General features: G+C 41.0%; 1 protein-coding gene across 2 annotated transcripts; it reads right to left on the bottom strand.

The window, feature by feature from the left end:
* Positions 1-385: 385 nt before the first annotated feature.
* On the bottom strand, positions 386-12,292 carry gmppaa (GDP-mannose pyrophosphorylase Aa). 2 transcript variants are annotated; one of them, XM_030081011.1, is made up of 13 exons: positions 12,148-12,292; positions 11,278-11,375; positions 10,168-10,271; positions 9,570-9,762; positions 9,245-9,304; positions 9,024-9,154; positions 8,852-8,866; positions 6,228-6,362; positions 5,580-5,677; positions 5,448-5,494; positions 5,142-5,234; positions 3,559-3,727; positions 386-976 (listed from the first exon to the last, which is right to left on the bottom strand). In XM_030081011.1, exons 1-13 carry the CDS (start codon positions 12,185-12,187, stop codon positions 876-878), a joined length of 1,284 nt encoding a protein of 427 aa, XP_029936871.1. In that variant the 5' UTR covers positions 12,188-12,292; the 3' UTR covers positions 386-875. The 2 variants fall into 2 exon arrangements, with proteins under 2 accessions (XP_029936871.1, XP_029936872.1); XM_030081012.1 differs by lacking the exon at positions 8,852-8,866.
* Between the last annotated feature and the right edge of the window lie 5,960 nt (positions 12,293-18,252).

The raw sequence follows: 18,252 nt of genomic DNA, 5'->3' as shown, positions 1-18,252 counted from the left end.
CGGGTCCAGCTTCACATTTTAGAACCAAATGAAGTGCACTCATGCTTTAATAATGATCTGTGGAACAGCAGGCTAAAGTGTTCATGATTGCTCGAAGGCCATATAAGTTCATCTTTTAACCCAAGTGCTGTAACCACAAATGGGAACATTTCCTCCGGTGATTGCAAATACAAAAGGCTCACAGTTTAAGTCTCTCATGGCTGCTCGTAAGCCTCAGCCTCAAGGCCCCCCGCTAAGTTCACATTTAACAGACAGCATTATGTGATTGCGATTTAAATCTTAAGATCACCGATTTATTTTGTTGGCAGCTGAAGTGTATGAGACAAACAATTAAGATGCCTAAGGGATTTAATCAGAGCCCCTCACAAATAATCACCTCTTTGAATTAGCCACACAGTGAGTGGTTATTTTTATTGTTTGATTCTTCTTTCTTCTCAGCCAAAAATGTCGTCGTTTGAAGTAACATGTCCCCAGACAGAAGGGCACCCTTGGGAAACAGAGTGTAGTCTACAATATATTTTTTTTAAACTATATTACATCTAAATATATTACACAGGTGTCTGCAGTAATTCAACAGTCCAATAAAATTCATAAAAAATCCAATATCAAGTTCTAGCATAACAGTACTTTTCAAGGTGAATCAACATGCGTGATTAGCCTCTCTAAGTACTTTCAACACTGCCAATGCCCAAGGATGCATAAAGGGTTTCAGCCTAAATATATAAAAAAATCCATCTTTCAAAACCAGAAAATAAATGTCCCGTATCTTCCCTCTTCTGACATCTTATATACAGTAACTCAGAGTCGGTGCCAACGCTGCTCCAGCCGCATCCTTCATCTGTGACACTAAGTGGACAGCGCGAGAGGAAGATTAACTAGAGAATAATTTGGTTTTTGAAGCTGCGGTTGAGGTCTTTGTGCGGGAGGACAATCGAGTTGAGTATAATCACCTCAGAGGGAATGGTCACATTACAACCTGAGGAGACAAAAATGACATTTATTTAGTCTGTGCAGTGTGGTGCATAGTCCCCCTGCAACTGAGAGGCTGCAGAGGACCAACATTTTATTTCTCATCTTTTCTAATCTCTTAAAAAAAAAAAAAAAAATCTGGTTTCTTATCATGCTGTCTGAACTTTCGGTGCCAAGTCTTTAGTCTTTCAGTTTTCAAATTTATACACGAATCATGATAGGACATGTTTTCTTCCTGGATTTAAACACTGCATTACAGTACAGGGATGCAATTTTCTTAATTTACAAGACAGCTCTAGCTGGTCTATTATTTTCCTCATCATATCCACATTACTAATAACTGTACATCACAAATCATTTGTGCTTTGATCTTATGAAAGCCCCAGCAGTCATCCCTGCAATACCTAATCACAGTATTCAGTCATGATATTTGATTTTTTTCCCCTTAACACTTATATATATATATATATATATATATATACTCAGTGTCCACTTTATCAGCTCCACCTGTACAGTCTAATGCAGTTCAGTGCAGCAGCTCTGCCATCAATTCTACCTTTTAACAAAGATTATAATGCTCAGTTTTGGTTGTCATGGTGGAGAATGTGTAAATTTAATTTTGCGTTTTTTATTGAGGTTGTAGTTTGCAGAGGTCTTGTACTGGACGACATTATAATGAGGTGTTTTCTAATTTTTTGTCCTCCCCCATTTATATACATGGGGGGACAGAATAGTGGAAACAGCTCTCAGTAAAATGCAGTCCAGTCCAGCAGCAGCACTAACTATGAGCTCAATGCCAAACACAGACCTGAATGAAAACCTCTACTACTGTGACAGAAAGAGAAAAAAAAAAAAAAAAAAACAACAACTGAGCATTACAGGCATCAGAAAAGTAAACTTTATGACAGAACAGAGGCCTGTACCATAAAGCTGGATTTCAGCTTAGCGAGCTAACTTCAGGCTTAACCCTGGCTTTTCTGTACCATAAAAGTGGCTTACTTTTTATCGGGCTACGTTGCCGTGGTAACTTAACCTGGCATCTGGGTGCCAGGTTAAGTTCAGGATAAGAGCTCAGCAGGTAGAAAAGCCCCACCTACTGACCAATCAGCTCTCTTGGAAAATGGCCTGCCCATTTTCCCTTTCTTCTTCTTTTATAAAATTAAAATAAATATTACGAGGGTCGACCCTCACTGTGAGAGAGGGCCAGTTCCTCTGCGGGAGTGTATGGCTGAGTGGGAGACACATTCATTTATTGAACACACACGTTACTGTAGTCAGATCTACTCGTGCCGTCATGGTGGGGAAGTAATATTATAATCCCACTAATTTACGCATTGACACAGTCGGCGATTTTTTTGCCAGCATTCCTTGCAGCTTTTGGCAGCTGCAACTGTGTTGCTTTTTGCCTGGATTATTGATTTATATTCCTCGTATTTATTAATGATTATTGTCTACTCCTCGGTTGTGATGTATATGGCTCGAATAGATTTTTCCATGTCTGCGATTGGTCGCATGCAGCCAAGTCCGCCCTTTTTATGTGAGCGTGCACAGATCTAGATTGGAAAAGCCTGGGTTGAATTAGTGAGTTGATAGCCGGCTTTATGGTACCGAAATTCCTGAGTGCTGATGTCTCATTAAGTGAAGCCAGATAAGTAAGAGAAAGCCTGACTATGTTAATCCAGCTTTATGGTACAGGCCTCTGGTGTATTGGATTGGTATTTGATAGGTGGCAAATAAAAGGAAAAAACAACACAACGAGCCACCAGAACAGCTTCAGTGCTCCTTGGCATCTCCAGGTCTCTGTAACTCTACTGGAGGGATGGAGCTCCACTCTTCCACAAGATATCCTCTCATTTGGTGTTTCAATGACAGTGGCAGAAAGCGTTTTCTAACATGTCACTCCAAAAACACCCATAGGTGTTCAACTGGGTTGAGATGTGATGAGTGTGAAGGTCACGACATCATGATTGACATAGGTTTTATCCTCATTACACCAGTCAGTCAGGGACTTTAAACCTTCCCACTGAGGGGCTAAGTGGAAAATGCTTCCCACAATATTACAGAGCCGGTGGACGCCCTCACTGCGGGGGTCCAGCCTTCAGACCTGTAGCGTTGGACTCACCCACTTGTCCAGAATATGGTGAAGGAAGACTCATCTTAGCACATCGCTTTTTCCCACATCTCTGCAGACCAGTGCCACTCAACTCTCAAACATGCAACTGTCTTTGTCATGAGGGTTTATGCACTGCAACCCGACTATAACATCCCTCTCAGGGTACAGGAGCTCCAGAGACTTGGAGAATCTATGCCAAGGAGCGCTGAAGCTGCTCTGGTGGCTCAGTGCCGTGATAAGACATTTCATTGAAAGAGTATTAACAGATTACCCCTCCTGCCCAAGCAGTCAAGTCACTCATTGCAACAGGTCAATCACACTTTGATAACATTTACCTTATTCATCTCACAGCTTATTTACTGAGAAAAAGTATCTGAATATGAAATATTTATGTCTGTCATGTATATTGAACCATTCATCTGAGGTCAGAAGTGAATGTGAGCTTCAATTTTCACACTAAGTCAGAGCATACTTACCCAGGATTGTAATGGAGGGTGTGAGTTTGCCGTCTCTGAAGAGGGTCTCGCTGTCGATCTTTGCATAGGGGTCATTGGGGTTTGGGTCACTCGGTGTTCCCTCTACTCTTGCCCACTTGCCAATGGTGCTGTCCCAACCCACAATGCAGTTCAAAACACAGCTGTGATCCTTGTGGGAAAAAGAAACTGAATAAGTTATTAGTATCAACATCAGATCTGTCATGTAAATGCCAAATCGTTCCAGATGTCATGGAAAGTAGAGACGATCCTGTGGCCAAGAAGTACTTGTCAACAAGACCAAGCTGAATGTTCATAAAATCTGTTCAAAAGCACTGGGCAATGATTTGAAAATACAGTTCCAACTAGCATTCTGTCCTTGTGGACAAAATGCAATTAAGGTCAGTAAGTCACTGGCACTCTAAACTCATTTTGGAGACAACCAGTCAACACGGTATTGCACCAACGGTCAACTCATTAAAAATGACATCTCTGTTTGTCAAAAGGCAGCGGTAACAAAACAATTTCTGGTGTGACTGGAGAGCATGAAGATTATTTTTAATGGACTTGTTGAAATGTGACTGCTATTAATAAAATGTCTCCTGCAGTTTGGCAGCAGACACGTTTGTCTTCAATTCGAGACGGCTGAATCGAGGTTCAATTCCAAACTCACAAAGTTTGTAATGTGAATGAACTTTACATTTTCAGCTGAATTTTTCTTATTTAAATGTGACTACAACCTTACACTTACCTGAACCAAGCGTATTTACTTGCCTTAACTCGACTCTTTTCATATGACAACATGTAAATATGCCATTTCCAATTAATTGTCAAATAATCCTTTCATGGTGGAAGTCATGTCCACAGTGTAATCAGGTTAAATTTGGTTTAGAGCCCTTAATCCCCGTTACAGTCTCAAAGGCTTTTGCAGAACCAGTTTATAGAAAACAAAAGTCCACATTTCACAGCTCGCGCTCATTTCACGTAAGTTTGTGCAACTGTGTTGAAATCAGCATTTAGCCCTGTGATGGAAACCTGCTTTTCCTCATCCAGCATGAACATTAATGTGTGTTCATGCCAGTGCAACATCTCATCTTTCTAAGACAGATGCAAAGAAGTCATTCTGTCTTTTTTTTTTTTTTTTTTTTTTTTAACAGATCTTTAATTAAACCCATTTAATGTTTTAGCATGGTGGCTTGATTTGGTCACCTCAATTTGACGCTTAACTGCTTTGTCAAAGTAACAAGCTAAATTATGGGGAGGTCCAGCTCTGTCCTGTATTACAGACTGACTCTTAACAAGACTAACTCCATTAGTCGGAGCGTCCCAGCCGTCCACGAAGGGAGGAGTGTGTGCTCATGCCTGGCCGGGCCTGCCACAAAAATAAAGAGGCACAAAAGACCCCTGCGTCTGAATGGCTACTGACAAAATATGAATATGTGACATTTGTTTTATGTAAACTGGGTTCCACCCTGTTACACGGTTTTATTTATGGCGGCAGTTTGGGTGATTGAGAATTATCACTGTTTTGCACCTGGCTGCAAACTGGATTTCCATGAGCGGGACAATAAAGATTGACTGATCACCTGTAGAGTTGCACCGTGGAGGATGATGGATTCTCGAACTCTCACTCCTGCTCCGATCGTCACTCCAGTGCCAATGGAGACGTTAGGACCCAGCTGTGGAGGAGAAGAAAGAGCTGACCACCGCTGAGCACAACTGTACCCAAATGATCAATTAATAAACAGTCAGCCATCCAGCCCGAGGGGAAGACCACTGAACAAATCTGTGTCGCACACAACGAACCAAATGTTTCATTAACTGCCGCATGTATTTATTTCTCTGTGTGTATCTAGGGTGTACTGTGCAGTACTAAAGGGAAGGGGCCTTACCACAGCTGTGGGGTCAATATTGGCTGTAGGGTGAATGTAGACGTTACCTGAGGAGAGAATGAGTTGCATGAATACAACCGTCAATGTCACATTCAAGGAAACAGCAAAGCTACAAAAGGGTAATAAACATACCGCTTATTTTGGGCCCTCCTTCCTTATTGGAGGCCAGTCTCTCCGGATGGGTTTTGTGGTACTGGTTGAGGTACAATCGACTGGCATAAATTGCCGACCTAAGAGATTAAGAACAACCCCGAAAATGTGTCAATCACCAAGAAAATCGGCTTTTTCATTCTAAACATCAAGAAACTTGTTTTAAATTGCAGCAGCAGTGTGCCGGACCTGTGTCAGTTCACGCTGTTCACTCTATCAGGTAAGTGTGGTTTGTTAAATGTTAAATAGATGATAAATAATTTCATGTTTGTCTTAACTCTGTGGAACCCGCTGCTATCGTCCTGTGTGGCAAAACCTACTCATCTGCTGCTCCACAGTTTTATATTTTTTTTATTTTAGCATCTGTTTAAGTTAGCGACAGCCTGCCTTACATTCACACAGACGCTTTCACACTGCAAGCTGACCACTTCTCTAACCTTTAAAATTCAAGGTTAAAATGACGAACAATTATGTGTAAACACGATTTAACCTGGGTCTGGAGCCCGCACATCTGTCAGACAAGTGTTTCCCCCCTCCTCTGACATTTCTGACAGGCTACAGCGTTGTCCATGCTGGAGAACAGCATTGGCCCCAGCTGCGTCTGGCAGGAGATATGACGTATGCGCTCACCCTGCAGATTTGATCTGGCTCCAGAAGCTGAGGGTTTTGTATACGTAGAGCTTGCCCTGTCCTGCCAAGGCAGTGAAGATGTCCTGCTCCAGCCGGATGGCCTCCGCCCGGTGCCAGCCGTTGGTCGGCTCCTCTCTGGAAGGGACAGACCTTCAGATTATGGCACTGTGCAGCAAACCGGAGCCTGGAGCCTCATTTATAAAAACAGCTGTTATGTGCAAAGTTTGAGTTTAGAATTAAATCCAAGGCCACGTTGAGATTCGAAGGAAAAACGTCTTGCATTCCATTTTAATTTTTACCAATATTGTTCGAAATCGTTCCGAAATTACAGAATAAAATACCATTTTTAATCATGAGGCCCCCCGGCTTCCTGAAAGTCACCGGCTAAATGGATCCAAGGTCACTTTAGTACTAAGCCAGGCTTCTCACTACAGCAACACACACCAGCGAAGAGTTTCAGATTGCGTTGCATTCCAGCTCTGACCCACCTGATTCAAACCATTTTAACTGCCCATTAAAGTCCTTGGTGGCCAACCTGACTGTTCTCTGCCTACCTAATGACCAACTCAAATATTTAGTAGATGTTGTGGCGACATTTCCTCGCGTAGGAAATTGAATAATAAATGGAATTCGGCGTGGCATAAGAATTCTGAATGAGTTGCGGCGGCCTCCCGTTCACCCCTCCACTACTTGTGTAATCTTTGAGATTCTTCAAATATCTAGCCTTGTGTGAAAACCAGACCCATGACAATACTGCCAGCAAAGTCTTTCTAAAAGCCGCGCAGAAGCCAGGACTCAGTACCTCACGATCCAGCTCCCAGAATTACACTGGAACTGCTGAGTTAAAATGCATCAGTTATAATAAGTTGACTCAGACGTGTCAGTGCTGGATTGAAACCAAAGCTGATTACCCAGTAGTGATCCAAAGTGGAGTGGGAGAGTGTACTTGTTCCATATTAAACAACATCTCTGGCACCGGGTATCCAAGCTAGTGCATAGTAAGAGCCCCAAGATGAAAGGCGGTGTTAAAAATTGATGAAAGGAATATTAAAAAGGTTTGTGTCCACAATGGAAGTTTGGCCAAAAAGGAGGGAATGTGGTTATCGGCAAAGTTTTCCCACAGAGACCCTGCCCAGTGTAACCCTTCTCATGTATATCAAGCATTTTACCCGTGTCGAACATTTTGCTGATTATTCAGTGTGCAGCTTGATTAAAGTGCACCTGATACAAGCGGGTGACTTTTGCATAATGCGGTTGACCCTTCGCAATAATTGAAGTCTCGCTGTCAATATCTATGACAGGGATGCCACATGTTAGGTCACATTCACCAGCGTGAACTTGAAAACAGAAAAAGTGGAGAGAAAAAAAAAAAGCATCAAATCTCCGATCGACTTTTTAAAATTACACTTTGCACCTGTTTCATGCGGATATGGTACGAACGCAGGGGATTGATGTTTGCCAGTCTCTACACAACCGCTTTCAGACAGTGATCAGATAGGAGGCTCTTTCTCTCGTTCAGATGCAGAGCACAGTTGAGGACTGTTGCCGTTAACAGGATGAGCAAGAGCTCAAAAGGCCCGTGGAGAACTATATCATTCTCTTTGCTACGCAGTACAACCTTTAACAACATCCTCCCAAGCTATCTAATTAGCTGTAACCAGCTAACTAGAAGTAATTATAGAGATAAAGCTGAGCATAAAAATGGATGAGAAAGTTTGTGATTGCTTGTTTTTGAAGAAGAGGATGAGGCGCTCATCCTGAAAACAGATTTAATCATCAGAGTGTCTGCACTCTTCAAACCATCAGCACCCATCTGCACCCTGAGAAAATCATCTCAACACCATTTCTCATTCAAACAAAGCCACGTTCTGAAACTACACCATGGCCATAAAAGAGAAAGGGCACCAGGACACTGACTGGTGCAGGACATAAAAGTCCAGCTGTGTTTAGCAAAGCAATTGGGATGTATATTGTACTTAACCCTGTTCCGTATTAACCTACATGCAGACTTGTAGTGGGAAAAAAAGACCTTTAAAAACTGCAATTAACACATTTTCAAGAGCTTAAATTTGGATAATTCAAGACTATTTTAGACTTTTTAAGGACCTGCAGACACATTAAGCATCTTTGCTAGGTCTTAGTTGAAAAATGTTTAACTTTTGATAATCGATTACTAATTTCTTAAGTGATTTATCGAGTTAACTTTCCCAACATTTGCTGGTTATAGCCTCACAGATACTAATAATCTACCTTTTCTCAGTTTCAAGTCATTTTAAAATTCAAACAACTTCCAGCAGTGTGCAGGACTACCTCCTTTCTACATTTTACTACAAAATAAAATTTAAAAAAATCTTTTTTGCCTGTTGACCAGACTAAGGAGGCGATTTGAAGATATTGCTTAGGTGTGACAGGCATTTGTTATTATTTTTAACATTTTATAATGATGATTAATCAAATTATTTGCTGTTATTTGCAGCCCTAGACCAAACAACAAACCAAATGGGGAAAAGAAAAGGGCATCCTATGTGATCACTGTCTTCTCATGGCTAATCTTTGTCTAGCTGCCACCTTGCTGTGGACTGTGCACTCTACAACCACACCGTGCAGCCTCTGAACCAACTTACCCATCGTATGGATATCTGATGATTGTGGGAGGAGAGGGGGCAGGAAACAGAAATCATGGCAAGGAGAAAAAGGAAAGGGAAAAAAAAAACAGACAAATGAAGAGAAGCAAAGAAAAGGAATTAATGGTATTCACATGCATCCCCTCGCACAGGAGGAGGTCCTCCCACTCACAACAGCATGTCCTGCTGGTTCTTCTGGAAGACGGCTCCGATGTGCTGGAAGATGTCGGGGTTGAACAGGTAGATGCCGCAGTTGATGATGTCGCTCACAAACGTGCTCGGCTTCTCCACGTAATGCATGACCTGAAAAGACAACGAGGATTGGTCATTTCAAGTTGAAACGGTGCCGAGTGGCCGCCGTCGTGCACCAACGAGATGAGACCGGGTCAATACCTCGCTTGTTTCCTCATTTTCAACGATGCATCCGTAATTCATGGACTGCTTTCGGTTCGCCTAATAGAGAAAGAATGACAACATTATTCAGGATCAGTCCCACACAGTGTTGTCATATTTAATAGCAGGAATCAAAATCTGATAGCCACAATTATTTAGCATGCCAAAAACACACAAAAAGAGGATGGCACACTGAGCACAAGCCAAAACCTCAGTAATTCTTACAGCATATAACAAATCATTCATCAGTGGCACTTGATTCCACTCTGACTATACGTGCCAGTTGCATTAAAGACAGTCCAAACTGGCAGTGATGAAATCTTACTGTTGTCCCGAGGATAACGAAGCTGTTGGGCTCTCCGTGTTCCTTCTGGAAGCTGAGCATCTCCGGCAGAGGGAACTCAGAGCAGACGTCAGCGTTCAGAACAAAGAACGCCTCTGGACTGCCCGACACGATCTGATCTCTGAAGTGGTAGATGCCCCCTCCGGTGCCCAGCGCCGCGTACTCCTGCAGATACCTGTGGTGCCGATTCAACAAGAGCAATGTGAACACTACCACCGCTGGGACGCAAACTATAACATTAAAAATACCTTTGTCGCAGAAAAATTATAGGGAACATCACTGCTCTGTGAACATCACTGCTCTGCGAACATCACTGTGAGTTACCTGTGTGACAGTGTGTGTCAAGTCAAAATAAGAATGAATGGGTGACTTTGCATTTAATCCATTTCACATTTCATATAAATTCTTCACTGATTCATCAAACGAAGGAATAGTTCTGGTGTTACGTTTTAAACTGGGACTCTTTACACAGTCAAAGAAAATATTTACAACTCACTAAATCCTCTTCCTGTATTCAGATGGAACTATGACTCAGCAGTTTAAAGAGGATTTGAGTATTTCTCTGAGCTCTGCTGTTTACCTAATAGAAATTTTGAACTCCTGCTGTGCGTTCGACAGGAATCTGGTCAGTTCTTCATTTGGCTGATAAAATCCGACGAGCAAGATCTCCTTCATATTCGGTACCTTGGAACACAAAACATGTTCAGTATTAAGAAAAAAATAAACATTATAGGCTGTTCAAGGTGCATGGTGGGAAACTGTTAAAGGAATTTTTAATCTTAAAGGAATAATTTGCACAAAAATTTAAATTTGGTCTTTACCTATTCACCCTAAAGTAATACTAGACAACATAATCCAGGGGTTTTAAAGCCAAACCACGGCACTGTGGGTCCAAAAGTTCAACATTTACCTATTTATCTACACACAGGAGCGATTTACAACACGGCAGTTTGTATTTATGACTATAAAAACCCAAAAGTCCGAGCTCACAAGGAGCACATGGAGGCAGCAAGACCCCTTCTGCTTGATCGCAGTAGGGTGGCCAAAGCTCTGTGAGTGATGAAGATCTAGTAAATAATTAAGTAAATATTGGGCACATAGGATTTTTGGACGCACATCACAACTGTCTGCTTTCACTTATTGTGCTGTATGCTTATTTTTGGCCATTTTTTGTTAATTCTAATTCTCCAAAGTACCAGTTTCTGGTCACATTACTTCTTTTGGAGAATGCCGATACTGCCACTGATGTTTCAACTGTCCTGAGGATAACTCTATACTGATCATCCTTCATGGGTGGAGAAATCTTTCAAGATTAGGAATTTGTTCACAGGCTATGGAGCGCAAGGAAAAGATGATAACATTATAATCCTTTTTTAAGATTAACATCTTTAATAACATTATAATAGACTTTTTTAAGTCTATTAAAAATATATAACAAGCCTTGACAACGATACAACACACAGTGCAGCTGCGGGATCTGAGTAAATATTTGCAGAATCAGGAACAAGTCTCACTTGAAAAGAAGTTCACTCAGAAAAAGCAACAGATTAGGACACTGGCAAACACAAGCCGATTCTTTTGCAGAGGTTCACACTCTGCAAAAGAGCCAGGTGGACAACTTAAACATCTCAAACAAAGCCCGCTGATATCGACAGTGCAACATGAGAGTGTGCACTGAGGTAAAACTCACCTTGGCACATGCTTCTATGTGATGCTGCAGCATGGGAACCCCAGCTACTGGAAATAAAGGTTTAGGAACTTCAAAGGACAGCGGCCTAAACCTTGTTCCTGAAATAAATAAATATGTAAGTAAGTAAGTAAGTAATTTCTTTAGGCACAGGTGAGATTGTTTTTTGTCTCCTCTGGTGTTCATTTATGGCATGAGTTTTCTCTCAACAATGCTGTACCTGTATGCATGAACCATCACACCAACCTCCATTTCGAAAGTTGCAGTTTTATGTGCCCAGCCCTCTTGGCACTGGCACAAAGACCATTAAAAAAAAAAAAAAAAAACTTAAAACCTTTTTTCAAAACGTTGGGGTCTTATGATAAATTCGGCATACATGTGATCTCCCTAACCCTAATTTTACCTCTACAAAATCTGTACTTTTGACATTATTTTAGCTGCTCGCTGGCTTCCCCGCTTCACTGAATTTCCGCTCACTGATACATTTAAACTGACATTTCATTGACAAGAAGTACTTTTTAGATCAGATGCAAATAAAAAAAAAAAAAAAAAAGTGGATTCTGACTGACACATTTTTTTTTTACTGACTTTCTGTCCTTACACAAGAGAATGAGGCGAGGTTATCCAGGTTTACAGTGTTTGTCATTTACATGTACAGCGTTTGTGCGGTGGTTATTAATATCCTAAAGTGCATGTTTGAATGTTTAATTACAGGCCTGTGGAGTGCAGTCCTTATGCCACGTCACTCATATAAACAAAGTGGCACAGCGCTGGAGGCTAATCACAGTTAGCCGTCTTAGCTTCCTGCTCTGAAAAAACACAGCCTCTGGAAACATGACGAGCTCCCTGACGTGAAGCGGAGACTTGGCTCACCTTTCTGAGGACCTCCGATTAAAATAACCGCTTTCAACATTTTGACTGGGAGCCTCTGATGCACCTGTCCGACACCGTGCTGCCTCTGCTGCGGCTCCTTCGCGGATACTTCCGCATCTACTTCCGGCTGTTGACGCAAAAGTAAAGTACGGGACGGATTGACGTCACGGAGGAACGGAGTGAGAGCCATCCGATTAATATTGATATTTAATCAGACATCACAACAGAAGACAGGAGAGATACATAACACCTTTATTATTTATTTATAGATAATAATAATAATAATAATAATAATAAGAAGAAGAAGAAGAAGAAGAAGAAGAAGAATTTATTTATAGATGATTACGAAAATAAGAGCGTCGTTATTTGCCCACGAGTTGACTTGTCCCTTTTGATTTCAAGAAAGCACTAAACTCATAAAAAAAAAATTAAAAAAATAAAAAAAAAATTGATTTTAATCCTGACGACATACATAAATACATACATTTGTCTCAAAAAGTTTCATGGGTCTCAGCTCCTGTTTCCTTGCTGAAATCCGCTCCCATATTTTGTTCCGAGCTGGAAAACTAATTGTTTTGTAGGGAAATGCTGCGTTCATGTCCTGTCTGAGATATTGCGATTATATATATTTTTTTTTCAGCACAAATAGACAACCCGACAAATAGTAATACTAAATAAAACTGCAATTACAGCTCAGAGCAGTGGATACATAAACATTACTGGGAATGTGGCATGATAAACCTGACTTATAAAAAAATGTAAATCATAAAGAAGTGCTCTTTATTTTGATTCTCATTTATATCTATCATGCATTCTTGTTTAATAAATGAATTAAAAGATCAATTACATGCAGCACAAAGTGAAGTCATACTGTGTGTCTTGAGATGTTAAAGAAAACAGCAGCTGTCAAAAACTTTTTTTTTTTTCTTTTCCACAAGATCTGTTTTGCATAAACTGATATGGACATTTTTAGAATTCCCAAGGTTGGAAGTCAGACATTGAAGGCAGCACTTGAAGTATCGACCTTAAAGGTTTTACAGACAAAATTACAAATAACCCCAACATAAAATTACATTAAGTTAAATAAAATCAAAATAAATGCTTTGGCCGTCTCCTCCCTGACCTGTGGACTGGACAGCAGCCAGGTCCAACAGCTAAGCCCCTGTTTAACCAAAATAATAAGTAATATTTCACCGAGTCGTGTGTCCTTGTAAGGGCAGTGAAAGTGGCAGAGGGCAAGGCCAAGGCAGGAAGTGCCACAGAAATACCACAAGAACATTTTTACCACAGGAAACATCCACCTCTGGTATTATAATGCTATGATTTAATTTATTTGTTATTCAATTGAGTTAACGTTTCACGGAAAATGTGTTATTCCAGTCAGCTGGCTTGTCCTTTGGAAAACTGGAGAATGGACCAACGCACTGGAAAGAGGAGCACAAGAAAATTCTTCTTTTTTTTTTTTTTTTTTTTTTTACCCTTGTAGTCGAGATGAGCTTCATGTCTTCAAAGGAAAAGCAGGATTTGTCTCCAGGCTGCAGGGTCTTTAGGGGGGCTCAGGGGCGCGTCACCGACTCAAATCCACACAAAGACACACGACTTACTGGAGGCCTCCACGTCGCTCGTTTAAAAATAAACACGACCTCACACTGTGTCGATCGCATTTACACACCAACTCCGGCATGTTCGTCTGTCATCAAAGTTTTCAGAACAGGTTCGATTTTGTTTTTTTTTTTTTTTGTTTTTTTTATTTTTTTTCACAACAGGCCTAATAAACTGATGGAACAATTTAACAGACGCTCAAGAAGGTGTGAACACTGCACACACTAAGGGGGAAATCTGGCAGCTCAACTGGATCTACTGGGATGTGTGACTTGGTGTGCGAAGGCCTTCACTCCTCCTCCTCACTTTTCCCTAACCCTAAAGAGTGACTCAGCACCAGAGGAAATCTTTCAAGTAATTTGCACTAATGGGTGTGGCCACAAGTGCAATGTGCCTGTCAGTTTCAACCCCTAGGGGGCAGTGCAGCCAGCGTTTTCTGCCTCATGAGATCGAGTGTTGTGCTCCTCTTTAATCTTGCTCCCGTGTCTTGGGGCCTCGTTCAAATTGCCAGCCCAAATCTGATTTTTGCCTGATTTTATTAAGTCTGAAGAGCAAATTACTTTTGTTTTTGCAGGTCATATTTAAGCCACGTGTGTATGTGGTTTGAAATGCGATTCAAATCTGATTTCTACAGATGTGTCTCAGTCTGACTGCTCTGAATAAATATTTTTCCAGCTGGGCCCACCCTGTGGCACCCACAGCTCCCGACCTCTGAGGCTGAAATTTGCCACGGAGGTCAAGTGTGTCTGAGTTTGTGTGTGTGAGGATACACACACATGTACGTGATCGCAGCCACTGTGAACTCACACTTGTTTCAATATATTACAATACATGCGTGGCCTATTTATGGCTTAATATGCCGTTACAAATAAAAAGAATATTCCAATAAAGGTGTGTGGTAAAATACTTATATATAAAATTAACATTAAAACTATAGTAAAGTTTGACATTTTACTGAAATGTTCATTTCATTGAATTTCACTACACTTCCTCTCATTTTTTTTTACTCTATTTCAATCAACACATACTACCACTGAAGCAACTTTATTGCTGGTGTAACAATGTATTATGCTATATATATTTATTTTTTTTTTTTTTTTTGCATGAGTCACTGGGATGTTTTCTGTTACTGTTTGTGAAGCCTGGAGGAATACTGACTTTCTTAAATCCTCGTAGCTGGAAAACAATAAAACCAATGAATTAAAACATTAAACAATAACTCAATATATTGACGGTATATATTGAGGAACAGAGAAAAAAAAAATCCCTCACATGTCAATCATTTTCATTCTCATCAGTGCCGTCAGACGAGGTTGAGGAGGATCACTGAGGTTCGCTGTCCGCTGTAATAAGGCGGCATTCAAAGCCAGAACAAAGCAGGTAATGAACTATGGGTCTTTTCTTAGGTGGGGCCCAGGATGGTCAATGAAAAGATGAATATTATGTTCAATAAAGTCATTTTTCAGATGCAGTCTGTTCCACTGAGATCCGCTACATTTAATGGAGATGTGACAATGAATCAGCCAAGGTGAAGCCGGAGCTGCAGTCCAGAGCACCTTCGTGGAGTCCGTGGCTATTTTACGACCAGATTAAAGCAGCAGTTCACAAAAAAAGAGAGAAAAAAGAAACATACCCCTAACCACCTAGAAGTTTCTACAGTTTTTGAGTTTTCCACAATCTTCCCTGTCTTTGTGCAGCCCAGTACAGGTATTGTGTTATCTGTTTGGTTCAAACTGTCCAGAAATTACATGAACACTGACACGGATATCTTGACATACTGTAATCCACAGCACACAGGGGCAAAAAGTCATGCTGGGAGCTCCAGGAAACAATGCCCAGATGCCCCAAATTTGTACTTTTTGAGGGAAAACAAAGTATTTTTGTATTCTGTGAAGTTCAAGTAAAAAGCAGCTGCAAAAGGGTTGAGAGCAAGTCAAGACATGAGCAGTTTGTCTTGGGGAAAAAAAAGTTACACTACACTGTCCTACCAGGGGAAATTTGGCAGCAAATGTGAGATCACGTCAAAGAAGACAGTGAAAGAAACTATTGAATGTTGAATGCGAATGCTTTGATGCAAAGGTCACGTGCAAATGCAAACAACTACCAGCCATCAGTCCAGTACGTCCTGTGCCTTCCTCAGCTCCTGCCTGTAGAGATTAGAGGTCAGAGGTCAGAGGGCTGAGGCTGAACCTCCTCTTGTTTGTCAGATTCAAGTTCCCAAACCAGGCCACAATACATAAAGACACAATTTCTGTGAAACTTCATTTTTATAAAACATCATTGTAGTCCTCAACATTAACAGAGTTCATTTTTCTCAAGAGATGCGAACACTTAACCTTTTTTAGAAACTGCATCTGCATTTGGTTAGAAGTTCATCCTATTGCCAAACACAGCACCCCAATACTTGTGATTTCCCACAAGGTCAGTTTCATTCCCGTCTGATGGGTTGGGTATTAACTTCCTGAAGTCAGAGATGACGTCCTTGCTTTCAGACACACTCAGCTCAAGAAAGGACTCCTTGCACCGTGACAAAAAGTTGTTAAATACTGGCCCAGAATCATCAGCCAACTTTATAACGTGTCTGTTCTGGTATTTACTTCGACAGCTGTCTGTGTAAAGAATATAAAGCAGCGCAGAGCACATCTGCCGAGCCTTCCTCTCTCTTACAAGCAAAGCCACGCACTCCATCAGAGGAGGAATAATCTGTGCAGTGAAAGGAAGATTTAAACGCTCAAATAAAACGTGGCATTTGTTTATGGACTTTGCCTCCCTGGTGCATCTACTTCAAAACAAACATGTGAACTCTCTTTTCCTTTATGTGTAGATTGTCATTATTGTGATAAAGAAGCAAAACAAAACAAACAAACAAACAAAAATTCATCAAAACTGTCTAAAAATGGAGCTTAAGGAGTTTTCTGCAGCTTAAATTCTTTATTTGTCTGCAGGAGCTTCAAGATGCGGCTGATCAATACATGAAAGTCTCACAACTCTTCCATATTATTGAGATTCCTTAAACTGTTTTAGGTGCTGGGAGGGGGGGGGGGACTCAAAAGCGGACCTGCTGAAGGAGTAATGTGACTGAAAAGTCGAATCCAAATGCATTAGTGGCCGAGACAAGAGCGGCAGAGACCGAGACGAGTTCAATTAAGATGTCAGGGAAGCGGTCTGGAGACCGGCCTCAAGCACGACAGCCGCATGTGAAGGTCAGCGCTGTGTCTGATGTTTTGAGTATGAACTTGTGAACGCAATGGAAAGTGTGCTTTGCAGGGCTCGCTCGGTTCAAAAATTATTCCAAGGCACAGGCGTACGGAGTGCATGACGGGAATAAATGAGAACAAGTGAGTAAATATTCTGGAGGTATGAATCCAGCTTTCAATCATCGCGTCCCTGCTGGAAAGATGCAGGATTCAGTTTTTCTCAGCGCCGACGTTCCAGTGGGTTCAATAAAGCACAACCAACGCGCCGTGAATCCACTGCTCAATTAAGGCAGACGTGCCAAAGCCATAAGTGCATGTCACGCCGCGCAAAAGGTCAGCGGCTTCTGCTTTACACACCAATGAACTACAAGAAATAAGAACCAATGCGTTGTGCAATTAGCTGCTTGGCTCACTTGAGGTGAAATCATATTTATTTGATAACAAAGGAGGAATAATTAACTGGTATAATTTAGCCTTTTCTGTTGGTCCTTTGATTTGTAAAAGATACTGAGTTTATGAATAGAAGCAGAATTTAGATTTAAAAAACAGAAAAACACGTATACATAATTGTGCATAATAAAAATTTAAAACTGTACACCTACACGCACACCTGAAGTCATACATTCATAAATACGACTGTGAGCTTACATACAACCATGCCTGCATTTTAAAATACCATATAAGAGCAAAAGACAACACAAAGACTTGAAGCTATCTTTTATTAAATCAGTTTGCATCACTTTTTTTTTTTTTTTTTTTAAACAAAATAGACTGTAACCCTCCATCCTGTGGTTGCTGGCCTGCTGTTTTATTACTCTGGTCTTTCTCCAGCAGGTTCAGCTCACCTTTTTCATCTACAGAACATCTTCATGTGCATAATCTCAGCTGTGTTATTATTAGAGTTGAGGGAAGTTGTATCGGTGAGAAAAATAACTTGCTTGTCAGTTACGAGCAGGCATAAAGACAACAATAACACCTACACAGCTGTAATGGAGGAGTTTGCTTTCATATCTTCTCATTAAAATGTAACCTGAAGTGAAAGAGGCTCCCATGAGGCGGTGCTCGTAACTCAAACGCATGCAAATAAAAATGCGAGGCTGCATCAAACAAATGGGATAAATTTTAGTCAACAATCACCAGGGGGATTAGATGCTTTGGTACGAGCTCTTCCGCAGGAGTTTTTCATCTCCTCACAAAGGTAAAAGGTTTATTCCTGTGCATCCTGGCACTCCCTGCTCCAACAGGGGCTGCCTTTCTCTTGTTTTTACAAACTGACAGACAAAACAGGAACCAAAATACCCAAACA

The sequence above is a fragment of the Myripristis murdjan genome, chromosome 21, assembly GCF_902150065.1.
Source record: "Myripristis murdjan chromosome 21, fMyrMur1.1, whole genome shotgun sequence".
NCBI classification, from domain to species: domain Eukaryota; kingdom Metazoa; phylum Chordata; class Actinopteri; order Holocentriformes; family Holocentridae; genus Myripristis; species Myripristis murdjan.
The sequence above is the reverse complement of the archived record's forward strand: the minus strand, read 5'-3'. Positions and strand labels throughout refer to the sequence as shown.